This window comes from Anser brachyrhynchus (genome assembly GCF_964034855.1).
Source record: "Anser brachyrhynchus genome assembly, chromosome: 25".
NCBI lineage: Eukaryota > Metazoa > Chordata > Aves > Anseriformes > Anatidae > Anser > Anser brachyrhynchus.
This window is the reverse complement of record NC_137718.1, coordinates 88,807-106,582: the sequence shown is the minus strand read 5'-3', so window position 1 is coordinate 106,582 and position 17,776 is coordinate 88,807. Positions and strand designations below refer to the sequence as shown.

General features: G+C 46.4%; 3 protein-coding genes across 7 annotated transcripts; 1 reads left to right on the top strand and 2 right to left on the bottom strand.

The window, feature by feature from the left end:
* Window positions 1-52: 52 nt before the first annotated feature.
* Window positions 53-11,014, top strand: HMBS (hydroxymethylbilane synthase). Of its 3 annotated transcripts, XM_080567458.1 has the most exons (14): window positions 53-158; window positions 245-298; window positions 2,026-2,098; window positions 2,797-2,846; window positions 2,946-3,001; window positions 4,189-4,266; window positions 4,581-4,658; window positions 5,871-5,946; window positions 6,642-6,755; window positions 7,245-7,283; window positions 8,738-8,857; window positions 9,080-9,133; window positions 9,662-9,748; window positions 10,010-11,014. In XM_080567458.1, the coding sequence occupies exons 1-14, from the start codon at window positions 135-137 to the stop codon at window positions 10,181-10,183; spliced, it is 1,077 nt and encodes a 358-aa protein (XP_080423584.1). In that variant the 5' UTR covers window positions 53-134; the 3' UTR covers window positions 10,184-11,014. The 3 variants fall into 3 exon arrangements, with proteins under 3 accessions (XP_080423584.1, XP_080423585.1, XP_080423586.1); XM_080567459.1 differs by lacking the exon at window positions 245-298 and having other exon boundaries at window positions 83-158; XM_080567460.1 differs by lacking the exons at window positions 53-158; window positions 245-298 and adding an exon at window positions 320-642.
* H2AX (H2A.X variant histone) lies at window positions 10,920-12,001 on the bottom strand. Its single transcript, XM_080567462.1, has one exon. It carries the CDS (start codon window positions 11,824-11,826, stop codon window positions 11,395-11,397), a length of 432 nt encoding a protein of 143 aa, XP_080423588.1. The 5' UTR covers window positions 11,827-12,001; the 3' UTR covers window positions 10,920-11,394.
* A 577-nt stretch (window positions 12,002-12,578) lies between these two features.
* DPAGT1 (dolichyl-phosphate N-acetylglucosaminephosphotransferase 1) lies at window positions 12,579-17,713 on the bottom strand (the record flags this gene model as incomplete). Of its 3 annotated transcripts, XM_080567455.1 has the most annotated exons (10): window positions 12,579-12,889; window positions 13,045-13,131; window positions 14,069-14,224; window positions 14,589-14,676; window positions 15,282-15,470; window positions 16,052-16,136; window positions 16,265-16,411; window positions 16,940-17,153; window positions 17,239-17,359; window positions 17,436-17,713. In XM_080567455.1, the coding sequence occupies 9 exons, from the start codon at window positions 17,711-17,713 to the stop codon at window positions 13,066-13,068; spliced, it is 1,344 nt and encodes a 447-aa protein (XP_080423581.1). In that variant the 3' UTR covers window positions 12,579-12,889; window positions 13,045-13,065. The 3 variants fall into 3 exon arrangements, with proteins under 3 accessions (XP_080423581.1, XP_080423580.1, XP_080423582.1); XM_080567454.1 differs by having other exon boundaries at window positions 12,579-13,131; XM_080567456.1 differs by lacking the exon at window positions 16,265-16,411 and having other exon boundaries at window positions 12,579-13,131.
* Window positions 17,714-17,776: the final 63 nt, after the last annotated feature.

Sequence of the window (17,776 nt, the reverse complement as noted above, 5' to 3'; positions counted from 1 at the left end):
GCTGCCACTGCCGGCAGGGGAGCGCCGCGGGCGGGGCGAGGGGCCCGGTCACGTGGGCGGCCGCCCGGACGTGACGCGGGGGGGCGGGGCCGTGCCATGGAGCGGAGCGGGGAGCGCTGAGGGGAGGCGGTGCGATGGCCGAGCCGGGCCCGGCCGCCGTGAGTCGGGGCGGGGGGCGCGGGGCCGGGGGGGGCCCGCGGGCGGCGGGAGGGGCGACCGGCCGCTGACCCGGTTGTTGCTGCAGGGCGAGAACGGCGTGGGCGGCAGAGCGGTCCGCGTGGGCACGCGTCGGAGCCAGGTAGGCGGCGGGGGGCGCTGCGGGGGCGCCGTGCTGCCGGGGGGCGGCCGCTCCGCGCCGGGGAGCGAGCGGGAGCGGCGTCCCCGCTGAGAGCCGCGTCCCCGCTCGCCGAGGGGGCGAGCCCTGAGCCGGAGAGGACTCGGCCCGGCGGGGCGGCGCCGTGCGGGCCGTCCTGCCTGCGCTCTGCGAGCAGCGGCCGAGCTGCCTCCCGGCGGGCTGTCCGCGTCGCGCCGGGAGGCGCCGGGTGCCCGGCTTCCCTTCTCGAGAGCCCCGGAAAAAACGTAGAAATCCTTCTCCCGGGGCCCGGGTGGCGGTCTGCTCTAGGCAGCGTTGCCTTCGTGCAGGTAATGCCCTTCTAGGAATCCTGCTGTACGTTCTTCGATCTGCGGGGTTTACAGGGCGGTGGGCGGTGGTGGGGAACACCCAACCCAACGGCGGACGGCACCGGCCCTCCCGAAGGAATGTGTGCAGAGACACAGCGGGTATCTCTTGCTATCCAGATGCAGCAGGGAGGAGCCGACTCGCAAAGGGCGATAAGTGTCTTCAGGCCTTTGTTCCGCAGTAATCTTGTTCGTCCTAGCAGCAGGTTCTAGGAACAATTCTGTACTTTGGAGAAGGGAAGAAGGCATTGCACGTGGACGTCAGGGAAAGGGTCATAGGCTTGCTTACGTGTGTGCTACTGCTTTTCCTAACCTGAGGCTTTTGTGATGCTTTACAAAGGGAAGCTGCTACTTACACTCATTTTATATGTAGGGAAACTGCAGTCCTGAGAACAAAGTTAATTGCCCTAGGCTATTCAGTTCATTACAGGGAGAGAAGCTAAAACACGCTGGTCAGCTGTGGCTGCTTGACTCTGCTGCTGCTTGCATGTGTAGAATGAAGCGATAGTGCCATGTTGTTTTATTGCTTCTACTATTATTATAAAAGAGAATATTCTTCCTTTATTTTACTGCTCTAAGATATTTTGTTTGCTGTTTCTGCAGACCTAAGATATTACTTTTGTTTTTGTCTATAGAATTTCTAAATAGAGCTCTGATCTTAAAAGTAGCTCACATTTACCAGCAACTATAAGTCTTCCGCAGGCAAAGTGAAATCCTGCTGGCTCCTACCAAAACTTGCAGTATTGGTAAAATTCATGCTCTTAGAAGTAACGGGGTATCCAGTATGCCCATAACTTTTTGTTTCGTCACTGAGTGACAGGAGGATGATTTTGCTTGCCTTTACACTTGCTTGCCAGTAAACAGGCGTCTTTCAGCAGTGGTATTTCAGATGTGGAACAAAGTGCCTTAAAGTTAGGTACGTAAATTCTGTTTAAGTGCAAGGGCAATGACTGGAAATAGCTAGTGACCTTAATGCACCTGGAAGTAGAGTGAGTGAATCCCAACACACAGTCTTCTGCTTCAGTCGATTTTCCTAACTCAGTAAATTCTTTCTGTTTTGACTTGTCACTGCTTGGGTCGCAACAGTGTTGGATATGGGGAGAGGCTGTTCTGCTGCTTAGATACAAACAATTATTTGGTGAAATGCTCCAGTCATATAGGTTTGTGTGACTCAGAGGGTTTGTATGTATGAGCTGTTGTATTTGAAAGAAGTAGCCCCAAGTACTTACAGTTTAGAGAATGTAGTGATTGTATATGCATAACCATCAAAGAATGGCCAAGTTCTTTCTAGCTACTGTGTAGTTGATGCGCTTTTTATATAGCACTTTGCTTTCTGCTTTGTTGCAGCTGGCCCGGATTCAGACCGACAGTGTAGTTGAGATGCTCCGTGAGTTACACCCAGACCTCCACTTTGAGATTGGTAAGTGTTGTTTTTTTTGGTTTCTGCTCTGGTGTAGATTGCAGTTGGAGCCAGCCAGTTATCTTTATGTGCAAGATGTGCATACAAAGTACTGTCAAGAAGAGGAGAATTTGTCCCGTTATCTAAGAGCGCAGGCTGAATTCATTTAGGCTGCGTGGCTTAGCAACTGCTGCTGGTATTTTCTATGGGAGAAGGATTTCACAAGCTCCTGGTGATTGTGGCCCTGCATCTGTCATGCAGGTGACATTGTGTTGCTTCATTTGAGAACTTGGTATCAATGTGGCTGCACTCTGGACTGTGTGTTGAGGACACTTTCCTGTCTGGGACTTGCGGTACTCAACAGCATAGAATAACCAGAAGTACACTCTTGCACTGGAGAGAGCTGCTGAGTGTCTGTTCACTGACACTCTGGAGAAAGATCTGGGCAATGTCCTTTCAGTTGGCCATTTCCAAAACCTACCCTCTTTCTTTCTCTGTGTTTTTAAGGACAGTGAAGGATGTGTCATTCTCACTTAACATTGTTGAGTGCAATGTATTCTTAGGAGTGAGCTGCTCTTGTATTTGTCTTGAGTCTGTGCACACAGTACGCGTAAGTGTGTAAGAGTGTATTGCTTGTTACACACTTATGTAGATACTTTCAGTCTAAGCCTATGTGCTCTGACCATACCTCACACTTTATCTGTGCTCTTTCTGAGCAGTTGCCATGTCAACAACTGGAGATAAGATCCTGGATACAGCACTTTCCAAGGTAAAGGGTATCTTCTTTCTGTACTCACAAAGTAATTGTATTTGGTGGTATATTTGCAGATTTTTCTTTTGTGATTCATGTTCCTCCACTTACATGTAGATTGGGGAGAAGAGCCTCTTCACCAAAGAACTGGAAAATGCACTTGAAAGAAATGAGTAAGAGCTGAAAGTTTTTTTTTTTTTTTTGGGGGGGGGGGTGGTGGGGTGGGGTTGTTGTTGTTCTGTTTTTCTTCTTCCTTGTCTGGCATTCGTGCTCTTCAGACATTTTTTGCTTTGCTGCCTGTGTGATCTAGTTTTCTTCTGTTCTGCTACCTGTCTGGTTACAGAAGAAATTCTTTGCTAAGTCATTGTCTCAAGTCATTGTCTCTTTTCTTTCTTTTAACTCTACCCTGGACGTAGGCCATGTATTTTGGAGTGGCATTGTGATGCTTAGTCTGCGCTGGTTAGGGTTTATTTTTTTCTGCTGTGATTTGCATTACATGTGTGTCAGAGTGGATGTAATACCTGCTTGGGAACACTTTATTTAAAAAAAATATTTTGCTTGGTTGTGTGAATGTATTTTGTGTTAATGTATTTCATGTTAACATGGCATAACATTTAGTGTTATTGTGTGACCATATTTCTTAAAATGTTTGTATGCTAAATATTTAGGAGAATTGGGCGTGAGCAACTTGTGCTGCTTTCTGAAGTAATTTCTTTCTACAGGAGAACTCAGTTCAGATTCATGCTGGAGCAGAGATTACAGCTTTTGCTTTTTGTAATATCATGAGGAGGGTTGCTGTGGTGCTTATGGCTTAGTTAAAGTAGGTGTAAAAACAAAGATATTTTTCTGCATCTCTAGCACACAGGTATATGATAATGCATTTTCCAGTAAAGTCGGTGAAGAAAATACTAGAGGCTCAGTCATTTAAAACTGTTCATTGCCCTTGTGTTGAAGCTGAGGGTGTTTACTTGGGCTATTATTTTCACTTTGAAGTGTAATACTAGCCAATTGACTGGTTGCATACTGGTTCAATAAGTTTGTGTTAACATCTGTAGCATCTTCCTCTGATTTAACCTGATTATTGTAATGTGTCTTGCAACACTGCTGGGAGGAAGGTTAAATCACAACACTTAATTTTCCAGGTTAGAAAAGATGGACAGAGAAAGGTGAAGTGGCTTTTCTGGAATGAAACAATAATTCTATAGTAGTTCTGGCTGTAGAATCCTGAAAATCCTCTCTCCTCCAAATTAATTCCCAGGTTGAATTTATACTTTTCTGTACATTACCTGTAGGTCTCTGGTGGGTACCATGTGACCCAACCATCTGTTCAGTGCTGTGATTACTGTCCTGTAATTTTTAGAGTTGACCTGGTAGTTCACTCCTTGAAGGACCTGCCAACTTCTCTTCCTCCTGGCTTTACCATTGGTGCTGTCTGCAAGTAAGTATGGGCTTATTCTTGATTCTCTGAGGGACGTGCATTTTGCAGTGTGAGTAATGGTAGAAAAGTAAAGGCAGCTTAGGTAGTCTGGGGTCACAGTTTGTTTGCCCCTTCATTATTTTCTGAAACAGTGGAACAACTAGAGCTGTCCTAGTGTTCTGTAGCCATCAGGTTTACTGGAAATCCTTATTTTTACAATGGTGAAGAAGTCTTTTGGAGCTAGAGTCAGCTCCTTTGGGGACCAGTATCAGAACTGTTAACCTTAGCAGCCTTCCATTTAAATGATGTCATTCTGCTCTTGCATTATTTTGCAGAAGGGAAACCCCACTTGATGCTGTTGTCTTTCACCCCAAGAACTGCGGGAAAACACTCGGTCTCCTTCCGGAAAAGAGGTGAGTAGGGAGAAGGGGAAGACAGTAAGGTGTAAAAATGGAAGGGAGAAACTTGTTGGTATTTCCTAGTGACAAATCAATGAGCTCCTTACTTTATCCTGTAGTGGTTTTACACTGCCTTCAATTAACTTTCATGTATGTTACACTGAATCCACTTGCTAAAAAAAGCAATGCTGTCTTGGGAGTGCTGTAGACTGAGACAGTTTGGCTATCTGCTACCACCTTTTGAGATGCAGCACTTTTTCAAGTGAGACCCTTTCTTACCTCAATCTCCAGAGTGAATACCAGGTCCTTTATATTGTGCTCATTGTAGGGGAATGAATGCATGCAGTGCAGACAGGGTGTCTGGTGCAGCATTTTATCTTGCATGGACCCGAACCATTCTCTTGTTCTCACCCAGCGAATTCTGGTTTCTTTGTTAACTTTATTTGGCATCAGTTTTCTATGGTTCTGCTGGGAGCATAAGTAGTTTCTGCCTTTGGAGTTACCTGACTAATTTTCTGTGCGTTTTTATAGAGATTATTGTATTCTTTTGCCCAAGACAGCTGAGTGAAATTACTCAGATTAAGATACCTACTAGAAAGGTCTCATTGCTTCCCCTCTGCCCTGTGTTAAAATTAAATAAAAAAACCTAGCTGTGATACAAATACTCACACTTCCATGCATCTGGGCAGTGTGAAAATCTTACCTGCTTTAGGTTCCAGATTACCAAGAGTGAATAGTGCACATGTCTAGAAAAGAAATGCTTACTGTCTAGCATTCTGTGTTGTCAAGTTAGACAACTTATTTTCAAAGTTGTTTTTTTTTTTGTTTTTTTTTTTTTTTTTTTTTTTTTAGTATATTGCCAGTGGGAAAAATTTGATGGGGGCTATGTTAAACATTTAAACCTCCACACATTTAAACCTTCTGTTTTAAATGGAAGTTTCATCAGTCCTTGACAGTCTCTTGTGGCTACTCTCCAGAAGCATTCCCTCTAAATCCACTACTGGGAGTGGCTTGCCTGCATCTAGCTTCAGCTAGTTCTTAGGTTAAACCTCAACGAGTGTTTTTTCCGTGTTCAAAGAAGGTATAAATCATTGGCAGGTTCTTGGATCTTCATTTCCATCCTAAGAGGAAGGAAAAAAATGTTTGTTTGCTTGAAACTTCTGACATCTCCAGATGGAGGTAAGTGCAGGAGTATTCTGGATTTCATTGATTTAATTTTCTCAACAGCGTGATTGGAACCAGTTCACTTCGTCGAGCAGCCCAGCTCAAAAAGAAGTTCCCTCAGCTAGAATTCAGAGATATCGTATCCTTTCATGACAAAATGTGGGTTCTGGATAAAGTTCCATGAAGGGTAGTAAAAGTTGATGCAAAATCTAGCATCAAGGCTGATTTATACTACCTGACCTACAAGAACAACCACCTTCCTCAAAGGCCGCCTGCACTAGCCTATTCTGAGAGGGGTGTAGTGCGTTCTGCTTTCTCATGATATTATGAAGAAAGGGCCCAGCCTTGATCTAGCCAAGATTCAAGATGTAGCTGAATTTCACATTTAGGGGTGTTCTAAAAAGTGCTTAACATGTGTCTGCCTTGTGTTTGTTGTAGTGGCAGCCAAGCGTTGATTGGTCCTCAGTACTTCGGATGTGATTTTGGGCCATCAGTTCAGATGTGGGCCAGTGTAGCAATGGTAAAAGGCACTGTTAACCTCAATCCTAGTAACCCAGTTCTTTGCTGTGCAAAATTACTTGGTGTCAGGTGCAAATCATGCACTGAAAGGAAGTGCATCTTTTGAGAGTCAGTGCTTGAATGAATATTTCATAATGCTCATCAGAATTCTATTTAAGGAAACAATTGTCCATAATTAGCACTTCTTTCAGCACGGTATCCTGACCGATTCTAATCGGAAGACTTTTGGGATTCTGTAAACACAGACAAGTTAATGTACAGTGGTTGTAGGACTGTTTGCATGCTGTTTCTATACTTACTTAACCACTTTTGCAGAGAGGGAATTTAAATACCCGCTTAAAGAAGCTAGATGAGAAGGAAGAGTTCAGTGCCATAATCCTGGCTGCTGCTGGGCTGAAGAGAATGGGCTGGGAGAATCGCATTGGTCAGGTGAGTGGCAAAGCAGAGAATGCCGTTCTCTTCTGAGTCTGCCTGCTTGCCTTTTAGACCTTGTGTTTGTCTTATTGAAGACAAACATTTAGTTTGCTGAATCCGTTGTCACATTACCTTGAGATCTGATGTGGTTCAGGGAGGATTTGATTTGTTTGTTTCTCTTCATACGTAAATTTTTACCATGCGGCTTTCCACAGTGCAGTAACAGTTTGTAGTACCTCCCAGCATTTCACAGTACTTGTGTGCAGCAACACAGCAGTGCATGACAAAGACTTTTCGGGTTAACTAATGAAGTGTTACTGCCCAGGTGAAGGAAGGTGCTTCATCTTACCTTAGGGATGGAAACACCGAGGCATGGGAAGGGGGAGGTGATATTTCCATGGTTGGGCACGAAATCAATGGTAGAGGTGAGCACAGAATTCAACTCTTGTTTCCTATGTTCTGAAAAGTGCAATGTGATTTAACTCTGGTTTTACTTTCTTCCAGCTCCTGAGCCCTGAAGATTGTCTCTATGCTGTTGGACAGGTATGTTACAGCTTTTCTACCATAAACCTGACTGTGTATGGAAAATGAGCAGCAGTATGACATGTCAAGTGGTTGACTGTGACAGTCAAATACTACATTTGTGTTTGTTGCCGAAGAACAACTACATTGATCTCGTTGCCTAATAGGCTGCTTATGCACAGCTTGTGGGAAGAACATTAGTCAGCTTTATGAGCTTGTGTGGCGGGGGGCTGACTTCCATCAGCTATAGAAAGTGGTAAATGGTAGAGGTAGTGTGTGGCATGACTACACTGGGGCAACTCTGCAAGTATCAGGCAGGCTGTGGCTGTGGCAGAGCGAGTGTTGTGCTGTACTGGGCTAATTGTGCAGAGCCACTGCAGTATTTGCACTGTTACACTCCCTTACACACAGTGTCCTAACTCTGGCTGTGTGGAGCTGAAACACATGCCTTGGGGCACACTGTTAGTGCTCTTGTTTCTAGGCAGTCAGACTGTTCCAGCCCATGCTGGTCATGTAGCTGAATTTACAAAGTGTTGTACAGCTGGAATCAAACTTGAGAAACTTGAGCTGGCTGTGCATTAGTGATTGCAAGCATCATTATGTGATGCAATTATTCCCTGGTCTGGGTGAATTCCCAGTGCGTGAACAGGAGTCACAGAATCCTAGAATATCCCGAGTTGGAAGGGACCCACAAGGATCATCGAGTCCAGCTCCTGGCTCCACCCAAAAATTCAGACTATATGACTATAGGCATAGTCCAAACGCTTCTTAAACTGCGACAGGCTTGGTGAGCTTGTTGCAGCCACCCTCTCAGTGAAGAACCTTTTCCTGATATCTAAAGGAAAATATTTTTCCTGACATCCAAAGCAAAGTGACACACTGAGTCAGCGTGTTACTTACAGGTTGGAAGCAATGGGCCGAGATGACAGCTTTAAAATCATTCCAGAGCCTGACAGCACCAGAAGTAGTCACTTAGATGAAACTGAAAAATCAGCCTGAAATGGGGATTTTCTTTATCATGCGTTTGTCTTATACTGTGCGCTTCCTTTTTCCTCCTGGTCTTGTTTTCAGTTTGGGAAAGAAGTGGTTTGTTACCGCTGTACATTCAGCACTTTGATGTTTATCTTCAGAACAGGTTGTCGAGTTTGGATTTGTGACTTGGAAGTGACGGTAGGGTGGGTTTTTGTATAGATGCAGTCAGAAGTGGGGTATGGTTTGAGGGCAGGAAGAGATGTCAGGTGACTGTGATCTTCAACATTTGGCTAAAGTAAATTCTAGTCTTCCCCTTACAGCAGCTGCTTTAAGTTGTCTTGGAACCAGTGGATTGTTTCCTGATTATTTTCTGCAAATTCTGTGATATGTCTACATCACAGTAAAATGCATCCAAGCCTCTGAATTCTGATTTGTGACCACGGCTGAGTGCGCACAGAGATGCCTAAGATGAGGATTTTTTTGTTGTTGTTATCTCCTTATAGGGGGCCTTAGCGGTGGAAGTTCGTGCCAAAGACCAAGAAATACTGAATATGGTGTCTGCCCTGCACGATGGAGAAACTGTATTATGCTGCATTGCTGAGAGGGCCTTTATGAAACGTTTGGTACGTGTGGCATCCTTGCTCTTCTGCTTGCAGCAATCAGTACTGCTCTGCTACAGTTAAACTGATGCCACACTTTCTTAAAACTGCTAGTAGAGCCTATTTGTGATTTAGGAAGTGCCTGAACAGTGAGAGGTGGGGTTTTGTGCAGCATGTACTTTTCAGGTGCCTCTGGTTTGAACGTGTCAGGGAGAAAACTCCATTGTCAACTTCTTTTTGTTCTAGGAGGGTGGCTGTAGTGTCCCTGTTGCAGTTAGCACCATGCTGAAAGATGGCCAGGTGAGGAATATTTTGTATTTATCTGGGATTATTTCTGGGAAACTGTACCAGTGTGTCCACATTCCCTGATACTTCCCTGAAGGCAACTCCAGCAGACATCTTTATGGTACAGTAGGGCAGATGGCGTTCTGACTCAAGCCTTCCAGGTTACTCTCTAAAACATGAGAATGAGAATGGGTCTGGTTACTGAGATCAAGTCTTTTAGGAAATACCATTATTATGATAGTTTATTTTCCCCCCACCTTCTCTAAAGGTAGTGTTGCCCTGTGGTCTGGACGTGTTGCTTTGGACTCCAGAAAATCTGTGCTTTTACACAACAGACTATGATTAAGTAGGTGGGAAGTTAGAAAGAATGCAGCTTGTTCCTTGGAAGTTGCATCTTCTGTAAAAGGGATTACTTTTCCTAAAGTTCTATCATACTGCTATTCTAGCTGATCCTACTAGACTACGAAAGTGTTCCCTTCCAGGCTTGTCTGTGTATTTTTGCATGTTGTTTTTTTAATGTGGCATTAATACCTTCTTTCAAAGTTGTATTTGACAGGTGCAGTCTACAGTTTGGATGGATCTGATAGCCTGAAAGAGACTATGCAGACCAGTGTTAATTATCCACAACAGGTATGTAAAGCACATTGGGTTCAAAATCCAAACCTGAAGTTGAATGACAAAACCAGACCTTCTGAAATCTATTACTTTTGGTCTGGTTCTTCAGTGTATCAGCTTCAGTCCCTACACCCTTCCCCACTGCTAAGAGTTCTTGGAAACTACAGCATACTGTTCTCAACTTCTTAGACCAGGGGTTCTATCTAGTTTTCTACATGGTTTAATTCATTGTCCACTCCTTCCCACTGCCTTACATTGATACATTTATGTTTGCAGAATGAAGACGGACCAAATGATGATGTGCAGCATGTTGGCATCACAGCGAAGAATGTCGCTGGTCAGGCGCAGGAAGCTGCAGAGAACCTTGGTGTTGAACTAGCTAGTTTACTTCTGAGCAAGGGAGCTAAGCATATCCTTAGTGTGGCAAGGCAGCTTAATGACGCCTGCTAAACCTGTAGTGAGGTCAGCAAGATTGCTACGAGTCTTGCTTCAGCCTTTGCAGCTGTTGTATCAGCCTTTAGAGGGATTTTTTATTAAACATTCACACCAGTCTTGCCTGATGTTTGGGCACAGAAAAACATGCAATAATAAACTAATTCCAGAGTAGTGATGCTGATCAGGGTTTTTATATCTGAAACTTATTGAAAGATTTTCGTTGCTAAGGGGAAAAAAAAGTGTTTGCCTGTTGCGTTTAGGAGTGGGGCACTGTACTGTCACAGTTAGTCCGACTAAAGTATTTTCAGTAATCACTGACTTTGTGTAATTATATATTATTTGGGCCTGTTCTCCCTTCAGAAACACTGAAGGAGAATGGTATTAGGCTCCCATTACAGCATTCCTCATGGAAAATTACCACAGATGCTGTGTTCAAAATAGTTCCATAGTTGAATCATATAATAAATTATTAGATAATTTCTCACTTGCCCCTAATAAATTATTAAGTACCTGGTTAGCTATCTCATCTCCTGTAGAAGTAATCTGAGATAGTCATTCATCCACTCTAGCCAGTAGCCTTTGAGCTAAAGTTGAAGAAAGTTGAACTATTGTGCCTTTCTCTGCAACTGCAAGCTACTCCCTGTTACTGTGGTTCACAGTTGAAATGTCGTAATGTGCTACCATCTTGCTATCCTGGCAGCAGAGCTCATGCATTACAGTGCCTTGTGAGAAACACTGAAACAGTCTCTTATGGGGTTCCTGTTCTGGAAACAAAGCATGGTTTATTCTCTGTGTACTGTCCACTGAATGCAACAGCAGATAAATACAGCCAAAGTAAGCACCCAAGAGTAAGTGTCTTTACGGAGCACCTCCTATTTACAGGTTTCGTGACCGAAGTGGGGTAGGAGCGTTTCTTGCCGTTGCTCCGGCTGACATCGCACACACGTGTCAGCTGCCAGCGCTTCCCGGACCCACCCGGGCCCGTTCTTCGGAGCCCGCGAGCTCCGCAGCGCCGGCCAGCGGCCGGGAGGGCTGCACGCACCGGCGCTCGCCCCCTGCCCCCTGCCAGCCCCGGCGGGCGGAGTGGGGCACGGCACCGCCCCCCCGGCGGGACAGAGCCGCGACTCCCCCCCACCCCCCCGGATCGCAGCTCTCCCCGTGAGCAATGGGGTGGCCCTGAAAAGGGCCTTTGTGTGGTGCGGGGGGGGGTCGGCCGGCCGGCCGGCCTAGTACTCCTGGGACTGCTGCCCGCTGCCCTTCTTGCCAGCCTTGGCGGGGCCCGCGCTGCCGCCGCCCGTCTTCTTGGGCAGCAGCACGGCCTGGATGTTGGGCAGGACGCCGCCCTGCGCGATGGTGACGCCGCCCAGCAGCTTGTTGAGCTCCTCGTCGTTGCGCACCGCCAGCTGCAGGTGCCGGGGGATGATGCGCGTCTTCTTGTTGTCGCGGGCCGCGTTGCCCGCCAGCTCCAGGATCTCGGCCGTCAGGTACTCCAGCACGGCAGCCAGGTACACGGGCGCGCCGGCCCCGACCCGCTCCGCGTAGTGCCCGCGCCGCAGCAGCCGGTGGACGCGCCCGACGGGGAACTGCAGCCCGGCCCGGGAAGAACGGGACTTGGCCTTAGCTCGGGCCTTACCGCCGCTCTTGCCACGGCCAGACATGGCGCCTCGCTACGGTGTGGGCTCCGCGACCGCTCCCTCGCAGCTCTGCGGCGGAATGAAGGGGGCGGCCCCCGCCCGGCTGCTTTATCGCCTCCTGCCGCGCAGGGCGCAGCTCATTGGGCGGCCCCGCGGCGCCTCAGCCGCGGAGCGCCGGCCGGAAGGGCCCGCCCGCCCCTGCTGTCCCTGCCCGCCTTTGCTTCGGATCCATTGGCCGCGGCGACGGGCCAATCAGGAGCCGAGGCGCCAAATTCATACCGAGCGGAGACCGTTGGCGGCGCCGCAGGGGGCCTGAGGGCCGGGGGGGGGGTGGAGCGCCTGGCGGTGAGGCAGCGGGAGGGGCTGGCCAGCCCTTCGTGTCGCTGTTAGGAACGTGGCAGTTCTGTGGTGAGCCGCGGTGCCAGATAATGCTGTACAAATAAGGATGCGGGCAAGGAAAACTTAACTGCAACCTGCAGGGCCTCAGTGGCACAGTAACCCGGGGCTTTTACAAACGCCCGGCGTTATAACGGACACAACGACCCCATCTCCACTAGCCTATTCTAGAGGCGCCCTATTCCATGAAGGAACACAAATGATAAAGATGTTCCAAAATAAACCTTTGTGAAAACATTCCCAGTGGCTGTCAAAGAGGAAATTTCTGCCTGCTGCAGAAATTATCAGCCCCTAGCAGGGTAGAAGGACGCGGATGTACCGTGCGACCTAGTGTCACCATGTGTCAATATTTTCAAGGCAAAGCATCAGAAGGGAAAGGGTACCTTGAGTTATTTTATTCTCAGAGTGCTCTGAATTTTGGGTATGATTTATAACAATATTCTATGTCCACTCTGTTCTGATGTAGCATCTTACAAAAATAGAAGTTCCTGTTTTCTCTCAGGGAACAGAAAGGCGCTTCTTAAATTCATAGCGGTTTCATCTCTTCCCCCCTTCCCTAAGAATTGTGCGTTTGGAAAAAAAAAAAAAAAAAAAAAGCGGGTTCCTTATTTCCCATCTCAAAGGTAATCCCATTAACAGTAACGTCCGAGTAGCGTTGAATCTCTTCTGTCAGCAGAATTGGACAAAAGACCTTTGTGCACAAAAAAAAGATTGTGATTCTGGACTGGCCCAGAGATTGGCTTGCCTTTTGAAAGGTGGCCTGATGTTCTCAGAGGACCAGAATAATATCATTTGAATTATTTGGTCAGCAATTGGAGAAAGTTGACTGTAAAGTGCAACTCTTACCACTGACTCCTGGTAGCCTAGTCAGACATCATAAAACAACCGCACTAGTTGGTACCGGATTGAAAATGCAATCGTACTCCCCAGGACCTAGGTTTAAAAAAAAAGAAAAAAAATTAAAAAAAAAGAGTTGAAATCTTACAGTGTTAGTTTACAGGCTGGCATATTCCTCTCCAGATAGATTTGATGTGCTTTAAAACATTGGCTTGTTTCAATAACACTTGAGCTAAAATTTTCAGGTGTATAAAAAATGAAAAGTGGAAGTCTAGCCAAAGGTCTCAGGTCAGTCTGTGAGAATTGTAGCTCTGTGTGGGGGATTTTTTTATGTCTGTCTGTTTGTTGTAAGTCTTCCCTCTAAATGGAAATTTGATTATCTCTTCTCTTTCCTAATAAGACTCTCTTTATCTTTGATCTGAGCGTGAGAAAGGAATAGTGGGCATATAAGCACTATGTCTTTCCAGAAACAGAATGTCTATTATATTAGGCAAGAATGTTCACATGTTGAATGTAAGTAGCAGTGCTATCCGCAAGGCGTGTTATCCTTGCATTCTAAGTTGCATCAGAATGTTCCCACACCCCACTGTGACTTCAGATCATTGAGTTCTATGCCATATTTCTGCAAGGCCACCAACTGGAAATAACACTGGTACCGGTGTTATTTGGTATGACTGAAAAACAGGAACATGGAAAAGGCTGTATTGGGTCAGAGTGACAAGGCAAGCACATGGTACTTTTTCCTAATATTTTTCTAGCATCCAGCAATTCGTGCTCTGTGGATTCTGTCAAACTAACTTAGGGACTTTGTACTTAATAGCTCTCAGTGAATGATTCTGGGGGCTGGGAGGAAGGGCTGCTTCCTCCTTGAGCTGCATAAACCTCAGATTCTCAAGCTGCACATCTCAATTGCATGTTGTGTGAAGAGTCTGACGCTTTACTTCCCTCTTTCACCCTTGAAACTCTTGAGACTGATTTGGATCTGTTTTTACCACAGAGTATATTTCTTTGTTGGTGGGACCGTTTGTCTGACCTGGATGAGTAGCAACAGGAGAGTGAGATTTCGCTCGTGGGTGGGTCCAATCAGCTTTATAACAAAGTTAATAAGTGTCATGTTATTGCACTCGGTGTATTCGCCATCTTCATCCATTCCACTTCTCACATCTACTATGTGCAAGATCTTTACTGCCTAGGGAAAGAAATATTGCATACTATTTCACCAGCTGTGTTTGGTGCTCTTTGCTAGATCTGTTTTGCTCTACTATCCCAGTAGTTTAGCTCGTACTCTTACTTTAAAAAAAAAAAAAAAAAAAAAAGGACAGGCTAGGGATGGTCCTGGGACCATTGCTGTGTATGGTTATTTTAAAAGAACAATTATTAACATAGTTGAATGACTGTGAGAGACAGTGACTGGACTAAGTAGAATGTGTTCTGGATTTGAGGCAGGAAACAACCACTGAACCCAGAAATTGTCTTCCCTCACATCCTGTTGTTCTTGCATGTAATTGCTGCCTCAAAGCAGGTCTGGATTTTGAATGTTTTCCTGGTATTACCTTCAAAATGTATGTTCCCAGGGCTGAGAGGCTCTTAGTTTTGAATTTGGAGTAGCTCATCTCCAACTTCCCTGTACTAGGATCGAGCCTAAAAGGAACATTAAAGTCTTAGTCCAGATAGAGCAAGGAAACAGTGATACCTATGTAAGCAGATTTAGATCCCAAGCCAAGTTGCTGAGAAAGAAATCCATTGGTGGAAAAAAAAAGCAGGAATAATCTGTTAATACTTAACAACAGCTGCTGATACCTGGTTCCTCAGACTGGGCAGTCAGAAGAAGACACTTCCCCCCCTTCCACCCAATGTATGCATAAAACTGTAAAGGTTTTAAAAAATAGAACTGAATATATGTGGATATGATCACAAACACGGACAGCATTATGGCACAGTGTCACAGAATGCTTGCTTCTACGAAACTTTAGCAGAGCCTACTGCAACAGCGTTAAAAGTGGTCTGTATCCTTTCCTCTGTCTTGGAGCTGAGAATAATCATACTCTAACAGTATTTTTTTTTTTGAGAAACCTGTACTGCTTGACTCAACCACAAGTAGCACAGCATGGCAGATTTTAATTATACAACCTACCTCAACAGGTTTTAAAAAGAGTACCAACCAACACCTGTTCTTGTTTCTCAGCTGCTATCGGAGACAAAAACCACCATTTCTGGTACCATTATAGGTCACTCAAGTACATTACCTTGGCAGCCGATGGCGGGGACAAGGAATGACATGGAAGAGTTGAGGCAATGAGTAGAGGAAATTGAGCACTTGTGGGATGAAAAAAAGCAGCATTGTTTTGCTGAAGTGCCCCAAGATGCCCACCACAGCAAAGGTCATGCCAGCAAAGTAGCAGAAGGTGTCCCCAACAAACACTTGGGATGGGTACCTGCAATCCATAGGGCAAAAGAGCAAAGGTTTGTTATGATCACAGTTTCTAAGAAAATGACTTTATAATCACTGAATGCATTCCTAGGTGGCAGGTTGGGGGGGGCAAGAGAGACGTTAAGCCTCAGCTGGCTTCTTCTCAGATACTGAAGACAACTCCTTGTCTGCCTAAAAGAAGCATAGCGATGCTTTTATGTGATACTGTCATATGTAACTGCTACCACTGCAGTCTACAAAACTCTACCCGGGAGACCACCACCAATCCACACAATGAAAACACCAATTGCAGTTATATATGCTAAAACTATCCTCCAATGTGACTTGCAGAGAATACAACGTATAAATAACAATAGTGAGATGTGAGGTAGAGTATTCCATGCTTTTTAGTGAATTAGTGCGATCTGAATTGTTCTAGTACAAACAAAAGCTACCAGTGGATTGTTGCTTTGCATTCATAGTTCTGGCAAGAAGCTTATCTATACTCCACTATCCCGCTTGCATGTTGGTAAACGTTTTTGTTTACAGAGGGTAAAAGTAAAGAGAGTACATTTCCAAAGAAATGCTGAATGTCCATCCTCTTACCAGTTGTGGTAAAACAGCCCCAGCGTCGTAAAAAAAAAGGGAATCATAAAGTAGAGAGAAAAAATGTGATCATCCTGATAATCCCCTAAAGAAAAAAAGAAGCAAAATACGTTTGTTCTAAGACAGGACTAGGTTATTTTTAACACCAGCTAAAATCTAGGATTCTATTTCCCTTTGCTTTTTTTGTACCGGCTAAGCATGTCATTTCCTTACCGTTTAACTCTACAATGTTGAATACGATAATGGAAGCAGCAATCACCAGAGACTGCCCTGCTTCAATTCCATTGATTCCAGCAAGAATGTTGATGGCGTTAGTACAAAACACTGCTAGCATACCCATGTACACATAGTAGAGGATACCTGTAGGTAAGAGTGAGCCAAATACTTTAGCATTCATATTTGAAACAGGCTCCAGTCCAATTTGCTTGAAGCGTCCTGCTTTGTATGACAATCTATTATCTGGTGTCTCGGTAAATTTTGAAATCAGTAGCTTTCTAACAAATAGCTCCCTTTCCCCTGAATCTTACGTGTACACACATGTATAGCATGGCAAATTTGCAACACGACAGCTGCCTATCATGTCCTGTTTTTGTGCGTTGGTGACTGTGATATTGGCATCTGACACTGTTGTACTGCCAGAAACCTGGAAAAATGTATGGTGCCTATATACATATGCACAGTTAGATGCATGTTGGACCTCTTCACGGATATTCTTGCCACTGTAATAATTAGTTGGTGATGTGCCCTCTCACTGTTTATTTAGCAAATCCTTCACGGGTTTCCTCTGCAGCACAGGGATTTCAATCTGCTATGTGTTAAAGTTTCAGATGAGCCCCTCCATTTGTTACTGATTGCTTTGATGATGGCCTTCCGCGATTCATAACTTACCCAGGTCCAAGTGCATGCCCAGTAGAACCCGGAAGGGCTTAGGCACCACAATGGTCGTGTTCCCAAAGTTGGTGAAGTACACCATGAGCAATGGGAGGGAAGCCATGGTAGGAAGAAGGAGCTTGTGGCGCCAGCGCAGGTTCAAGACATCATCTGCAAAGCCCAGGAAAATCATGCAGCAAATGGCAAGGAGCGAGCCGATGAGCTCCACGAACTGAAGGACAGAGAACAGGGCTCCGATTACCGGTGGCCACTCCCTGCCCGTGCCTGCCGCACTCCTCGTGCCAGGCAAGCCCTACCTCATCGTAAGGAAAGGCCGCGCACTGATCCTCCACGAAGCACCGCAGGAAGGGCACGGGGATGAAGCAGAAGAGGATGATGAGGAACACGGCCCCGCTGATCACGCCCTGCGCCTCAGGACTGAAAGGAAGGGGAGGCCAGCAGTCAGCCGGGCCCGGCACGGCCCCGCACGGTTCGGCGGAGCGCCGCTACTCACACGGGCTGCCGGGAGGCCTTGTTGAGGTCCTCGCCGAAGAGCCGCGCCGCCAGGAAGCGTTCCTTGAAGGCCGGGATCAGCGTGAGCGTGGCCACGAAACCCAGCAGCGACCCGCCGAGGTTGATGACGAGGGGCACGGCGGGCCACGCCGCCATGGCCGCGGCAAGCGCTGCCCCTGCCAAGGGCGCCGAGCGCCTCCGGCCGCACCTCGCCGGCCGGACACGAGAGAGGGAAGCGCCGCGTGCGCGCGCACCTTCCTCCGGCGCGGGAAGCGCCATCTTTGGCCCTGGCAGGAGCCGCCGGCGGGCGCGGGACCCCGCTCAGGCGCCGGGAGCGGGGCC

Bases quoted from the DNA above. Each gene is read 5' to 3' on its own strand.
- HMBS (XM_080567458.1), top strand. From the start codon at position 135: ATGGCCGAGCCGGGCCCGGCCGCC. The intron at 2,099-2,796 runs GTAAGTGTTGTT...CTTTCTGAGCAG, and splicing joins AGACCTCCACTTTGAGATTG to TTGCCATGTCAACAACTGGA. The intron at 3,002-4,188 runs GTAAGAGCTGAA...TGTAATTTTTAG, and splicing joins AATGCACTTGAAAGAAATGA to AGTTGACCTGGTAGTTCACT.
- H2AX (XM_080567462.1), bottom strand. From the start codon at position 11,826: ATGTCTGGCCGTGGCAAGAGCGGCGGTAAGGCCCGAGCTAAGGCCAAG.